Source organism: Myotis nattereri (assembly GCF_964212035.1).
Source record: "Myotis nattereri genome assembly, chromosome: 9".
Lineage (NCBI taxonomy): Eukaryota > Metazoa > Chordata > Mammalia > Chiroptera > Vespertilionidae > Myotis > Myotis nattereri.
In genome coordinates, this window is record NC_138084.1 from 16,766,297 (window position 1) to 16,773,319 (window position 7,023).

Here is a 7,023-nt window from a genome sequence, read left to right on the forward strand (position 1 = left end):
TCTTCCATGAAACAGTTGCCTGAGATGCCGATCTGAGTATGGAGAGGCCTTCCTTCTATGAATTATTCTTCTTCCCCACCCCAAAGTAAATGTCCATCTGGAAGATCTACTCAAAAAATCTTAACTAAGCAACTAACTTGCTGTCCAAAAAATATATTTATCTCAAAAAATATGAACTACCTTCAACATATATATTATTTTCCTTTCTGTCAAGCTGCATTGCTCCAAAAGATCAGATTTAAGAGCTGAACACAAAGCAACACAAGAAGACCCAATACACTAATCTGCCCCAAGCAGGCTTTTCTTTTACTACTAATTTCTAAACATACTGGGACATTTTCTTGTTTCATAGCCCTGAATATACAATCCTTCAAGAAGTTAAAAAAAGCCAGGCAGAGGACGTCAATGGTTCTATCTCCTCTTCAACTCCTCATGCCCCTCCAACCTAATCTACACTCTCCTTTAAGGTTAAAGGTCACAAGAGCTTAACCAGAAAAGGAGCTAGTAGAGCCAACTGGCTCATATTGCTAGGCCCTATCTTCTCTCCGCCACGAGAGCATGATTTTCCAAGAAGATGCAATGGAAGCAGGGAGAGCCAAACCAAATGCATGGGTCTCAGACGCTCCAGATGCAGCCACAACATCTGTAGGACTAAAGGAAGAGATATAAGGAGAAGAGTAAGGGATGTAAGAAAGGACAGAAAGCGCCTGCTTACCTCCTGAGTGAATCTTCCTCAGAACTTTCCTCAGGCATATCCTGATGTAAGGCCTCCTGTGATACAGTTCCAGTTCTGCTGGACTGGGTGTAAATTCTTTCCCAGTGGCCTGTCTCCTGGTTGAAGGCCACCCCCACAGTCCTCTCCTCCTGCGGACTAGCAGAGCTGCTCAACTCCAGCCTGCTGGAGCTGGGCGTATGGCCCTCAGTCCGCTCAAGAGGTGGTAATTGGCTGCCACTCGATGGCATGCCCTCAAAGGTACTGGAGACCTGCCAGGAGGAGCTGGCCTCGCCAGAGGAGTAGTTAGGTGTGGTTCTTTCCCAACGCAGGGTATCGTTGTTAAAGGTTAGCAGATTGTGGCAAGCACGACAGTGATTCAGGTGACCACGGGACAGGTTGGAGTTGTTCTCACTGCTGTGTGGGGTGGGCTGATGGGAGGGGCCTGGCCTCTCAGATTCAATGTTATTATTGAGCATTTCCTGGGCCTGTTGGGTCTGGGGGGGTTCCCCATTCAGGCTCTGGTCCAGCTCCTGAAGCCGGTCATACTCCAAAAAGAAGCGTCTCAGGTCACATGGAAGCTCATGGCGAATGCTGCCTGAGTTGTTTTGGCTGGAGCCATTCCCTCCATCTGACTCAGTTGCCAACCCTGAAGCTGGAAAACCCCTCCCTTCTGTGGCTGAAGTGTACACAGATGCTTGAGAGCCACCTTCCTGCTGCCTCAGCACAGACAGCAAAGTCACCGAAGAGGCACTGGTCCTGGGCGGGGGCATGGATTCCGCCTCAGAGCGGGAGTTCAGACTGAGCACTGTCCGGGTCCATTCAGATCCTGTCAGTCCGGGAGCTATTTCTCGGTGATACCTAGAAGGGTGGCTAGACAAAGGGCCTCCCAAAGAGCGACGGGTGGGACCCAGACTGAGGTTGCGGAGCGTGTTGCCGGCAGTGCTGCTCTGGACTGTACTGAAGGCAGACGGCCGGTTCAGGAGGCCCTGGTCCTGCTGCGTTGATGAGGCCTGCTCCGGGGGATGGAAGGGCTCGGTCTGTACAAAAGAAAAGGAAGGGGTAGTAGCCCTGGCAGAAGCAGGGGGAACACTGTCCTGGTGTGGCAAGAGGGAAGGAACTCGAGTGCCAGAGCAGCGGCTGCAAAGGCACAGGATCCCAAGGTGCTGGCAGCACTCAGCTGTGGGGTAACTGACCCGCTGTCGGAGCCTGATGTAAGCGGAAGTCCTGGGGCGCTCCATGGAGGGCTGAGGGGGAGGCGGTGGGGGTGAGGGGGTAGCAGACTCTTGCACTGTGCTTTGCTCTCCCACCTGGATGCCAGAGGAGCGAGAGGACAGCATGTGCAGGAAATTGTGGAGGAGAGGCGTCCGGCGAACTGGCTGTGATTGCAGCAGGGCACGCTGTCGGTAGTGAGATATTTCTGTTCCATCTATGGGGATCTCTGGTTCATCATCACCCTGCAGTGTGGACCAAGGTAGGACGGAGGCAGAGCAAGACAGTTAGGTAGAACCTTTAGGTAAACCAAGAAAAGCTACTGATAATCATCCAAGAAAAACTTTCACAGACAAGCAACAACTCTACCTCTGAAGTGCTGAGAACTGGCTTCAGATTCAGAATCATCATATGGTATTAAATTATTCCCTTCCAATTAACAACATTTCTGAATGAGTACAGCTGGAAAACCAATTCTCTTAAAAAAGACATCTTCATAACATAGAGGCAGTGAGGGGAAGCAAAATGTTAACCAGCCAGAGGCACATGAATGACAATCTATCCAACACTGCCTGGTTACTTCTAATGATGGAATCACTCGGGTTTTGGAATTGACTCCCCTATTATGATTATGGCTGTAACTTTGAATACAGTCTGAAGCTAGTTTTGAATACTGACTGGAGAGAAACACTCGGGCACTGAAAATTAAAGTCTAATACAATCAGAATTACAACACTAGTTTAAAAAATAAGCCACAATTTAGATGGAGTTGGAAATGCTGACTAACTTACCTGCTGATTAGAGGGGTTAACAATTGCTGTGAGTAAGTAGTGTCCAAGAGGATCAAATCTCACCAGACTGAAAACAGACGAAGAGACAAAGACATGCATAGAGATTATGCTAACTTAGAAGAGGAAACGTGTACAAATTTATAGCAATCAATACTGTAATGTCAGATTACTTCACCCTAGAGATTTTCAAAACTTTCAAAGAAATTACAATAGTCAAGTTCAATACTTCTTGTTATCTCCTTATAGTTGCCAAAATATGGGAATCTGTATCACAAAAATAATTTCAAAAAATACCTAGACTTCATTCCAGGAAGCAGCTACATTAAGCGCACATTTGCTCATATCTATGAGCTCATCATAATAGCAAAGCATAGAATTCTCCCAAACTCTGCCACAAGTTCAGTTCCTCCCTTATATGGAAGCTACACTGGCAAGAAGCATGAGTCCTGGTGACAATGGACAGTTTCAGCATCAAGTAACTAGCGGAGTCTGTAAGTTAGACTAGACTAGCTTATATCCAATTCTAATGCCAAGAGAGCCAAAGGAAAACTGCATCAGCTTTAATTCAGACAATGTGTGTTTTGATCTTGAGGGCTAAATAAATATCAACTGGCATATTTGATGCATACTTACATCTCCCTCTTGCAGTTTGATAAACACAGATAACTAGGGATGAACAATTATCCCTCAAGCTACCCACAACCTGAATACCTTTCCGATCTCTCACAAAAAGGGGCTCTTCCAAACCCAGATAGCTTTGAACCTAAAAAAGATTCTAATGACCCCAGTTTTCAAAGACCAGAAGATAGGCCAATAATGAACAGTTGAAATGAACAAAATTAACTACTTCCCAGCTGACTGGCCAGCTGCTGAAAGGGCAGGAGGAGCACCCTGGCCGGTGCGCTCAGTTGGTTGGGCATGAACCTGTGCACTGAAAGGATGCCGGTTGGATTCCCAGTTAGGCACATGCCCAGGTTATAGGCTCTATCCCCGATAGCAGGCATGCAAGAGGCAGCAATTGATGTTTCTCTCTCTTCCTCTCTCTAAAAATCAATTAAAATTCTTAAAAAAAAAAAAAAAAGGCAGAAGGAGCTGTAGGGATAACAATCTGTCTCCCAGGTGAAAGCCAAGTGTAAATGTTCTCTACCATGCTAATCTATACCAGACATCACTGGTGGACAGAGGACTCACCGGACCCGTTCCATCTCGCTAGCTGTCTTCACCACAGCAAAGGGCTCCCTTCGGCTCCAATCCCAGAAGTGGATCTCATTGGCAGTGGCAATCAGAAGGAGCTGAGCCGTAGGGTGGAAAGCCAGAGAGGCAATGGCATTGTTGCTATCTGTGAACCAGCTTTCACTGCCACCCTATGAATGAACCAATCCCAAATATTCTCAGGTTACCAGCTGCCAGCAAACTGAGATGACAAATTCTCAAAAGGTCCACATTTAAGGTAAAATTACTATGGCAGGGCATACTTTAAATTTGTCCTCTGTAAAACGACGTAGAAAATCAGCGATCGAGCAGTGTCACCAATTTATTAGAAAAATATTACTGTCAGTTCAGTTCTCCAAGTCTTCTACAAGCCATCAGGAACGAGCATCAGTACAGCTCCTATTTCTGAAGCCTGGGAAAACTCAAGCTTGGCGCATGACACGGTGTACAACCCACTAGCCATTCAGTAGGACAAGGAGCATAATGCTTTGAGGATCGTAATCAGAGTACTGTATAATCCGTGCTATAAGACAACAAAAATCCATCCTGAACACATGGTAGAGCATGGACGGATGGAAAAACAGTTAAATAGGGTATTCATCACAGAATGGAGGCTAGGCTTGCTATCATTTAAGTGCGTAAAGACTACCACTTACTTGGATGTAGTGATAAGAACCTGGCTAGTCTCTCCTCCAGAATTAAGAACCCAATGGTAAACAAGTCTCTGAATTGAGAATACCAAAGACAAGGAAATACTTACGTGTAAATCCCAAATCCTAACCTCCCCATCCAGGCAGCCAGAAGCAATAAGGCCTGAGATGGTGGGATGGAAAGTGACACACCATGGAGTACGACGGTGTCCAATCAGTGAATGAACACACTTGCCAGTCTTCACCTCCGTAATATAGATATTATGGTTCACATGGGTGGAGGCCAAGAGAGTCCTAGGAAATCAGAGTACAAAGTCAATGTGAAGCATGTGGGGGGGGAACAAACTATCAGCTTTGGGTGACACAGAAAATTTATACTATTCCTCATCCCAGGACAAAAAAAACTACACCTTGGGCATTACCAACAGCAGAATTCTGATCTTTAAAAGCTTCTGAATTCTCCACCCTGTCCCCAAATGACACATAACCCCTTCTGAGAATATATTTTCTAGCTGGGAAACTATCACACCATTGGTGGCCCATACTGCACACGCAAGGGATGATTATTGAAAAACTTTCCAAGTTTTGTGCCTCAATGTTCTTTGCTTATTCCTACTATTTTTATGGTTATAACTGCTCATCTACTTTCTTTCCCTTTCTGATACACTGTCAAAGCTCTGTTCATACAATGCTTCAAAGAGCCTTTAGGGCAGCGGTTTTCAACCTGTGGGGTCGCGGCCCCTTTGGCGGTCGAACGACCCTTTCACATGGGTCGCCTAAGACCATCCTGCATATCAGATATTTACATTACGATTCATAACAGTAGCAACATTATAATTATGAAGTAGCAATGAAAATAATTTTATGGTTGGGTCACAACATGAGGAACTGTATTTAAAGGGCCAGAAGGTTGAGAACCACTGCTTTAGGGGTTTGACTTGGAGGATCAAATTGGGTCAAACACACAGAAAGCAATGCTATCACAAGTCTTAAGTAATAGATAAGTACTAGGTACCTGTCTGGGCTGAAGGCCAGTAAGAAGGTAGAGCGTGGACTATCCGGCAGTTCTACTCTCTGGGGAACAAACAGAAAAAGTTAAAAAACATTATTTATAAATTATGGCCCACTCTACCTCAAAAATACACGAACCTGTCTAGATTAGTATTCACAGAGTAAATTATCAAACTGGACATGATGAAGCTACAAATTGAGAAAGACAAATCTAAATTAGCTTTAGGAAAAATGTCTAACTGTAAAGAAAAAAGGTACTTCTAGCCCATAAGTTCTTCCAAATTTGCTTTACCAAATTTCCCTGCCCGGCCGTAGCTGGTTTGGTTCAGTGGATAGAGCATCGGCCTGCAGGCCGAAGGGTCCCAGGTTGATTCCAGTCAAGGGCACATGCCCAGGTTGCAGGTTTGATCCCCAGAAGGGGGCGTGCAGGAGGCAGCCCATCAATGATTCTCATCATTGATGTTTGTACCTCTCACTCTCTCTCCCTTCCTCTCTAAAATCAATAAAAAGATGTATTAAAAAAAATAAAAAACACCTACCTGCCCGGCCGGTGTAGCTCAGTAGTTGAGTGCCAACCTATGAACCAGGAGATCACAGTTTGATTCCCAGTCAGAGCACATGCCCGGGTTGTGGGCTCGGTCCCCAGTACGGGGCATGCAGGAGGCAGTCAATCAATGATTCTCTCTCGTCATTGATGTTTCTATATCTCCCTCCCTCTTCCTTCCTCTTTGAAAGCAATTAAAAATTATATTTTCTAAAAAAAACTCCCTAAGTTACATAGTATATCTATTCTAGTACACAAAATAAATTACACCCCAACTCTATGTCATTAACCCAACTCAAGGTCCCATTCTACTGTCACCCCTGCACAAACCCAATGTCCAAAGTAACCATTTTTCTTACCTTGCCCTCCCATTTCATCCACCGGGTTTTATCTTCCACCAGCTCCTGCAGAAGCCGCTGAGCTCCAAAGGCCCGAGTGCCCCGTTCTCGCCCCCAGAGTATGCGGACAGCATTTTTCTCTGGAACAACCTTCATGGTGCTCAGCAGCCACTGTAACACCAGGCACAGGAAAAGAAGGAGCAAGCAATAGCTCCACACGCTGAAGCAGCTAAAATGAGGCCATTCAGCTCCTTGTGAGTTGTCTTCATGGAAATCTAAAGTATGAACATTAATGTCAATGAACATTAATGTCAAAGCTTCTACAGAGAAGCTTCCCATTGCAAATACGAATCTAGCCCAAAAAGGAAAGTATTCTTTTCATATTTAACTAGAGGCCGGTGCATGAAATAGGTGGGGTCCTTAGGCCTAACGGGCAATCAAGGCCTATCGGGTCTGAGCCAACGGGGGCCTGCCAGCTGCCAGGTGCAGGACGGGGCCTGCCAGACGGGGGGAGGGACCATGGGAGGTTGGCTGTGGGAGTGCACTGACCACC

The 7,023-nt window shown here is 45.8% G+C and overlaps 1 protein-coding gene across 2 annotated transcripts in view; it reads right to left on the reverse strand.

The window, feature by feature from the left end:
- The window catches only part of AMBRA1 (autophagy and beclin 1 regulator 1), a gene marked incomplete at its 5' end in the record, with an annotated part of 138,303 nt that extends 131,677 nt beyond the window's left edge, over positions 1-6,626 (reverse strand). For both annotated transcript variants that reach the window (XM_081099081.1, XM_081099080.1), the window contains 6 exons: positions 716-2,169; positions 2,716-2,782; positions 3,907-4,079; positions 4,688-4,871; positions 5,593-5,651; positions 6,492-6,626. In XM_081099081.1, coding sequence (XP_080955207.1) covers positions 716-2,169; positions 2,716-2,782; positions 3,907-4,079; positions 4,688-4,871; positions 5,593-5,651; positions 6,492-6,626 — 2,072 coding nt within the window. The remainder of the gene's footprint in view (positions 1-715; positions 2,170-2,715; positions 2,783-3,906; positions 4,080-4,687; positions 4,872-5,592; positions 5,652-6,491) is intronic.
- Positions 6,627-7,023: the final 397 nt, after the last annotated feature.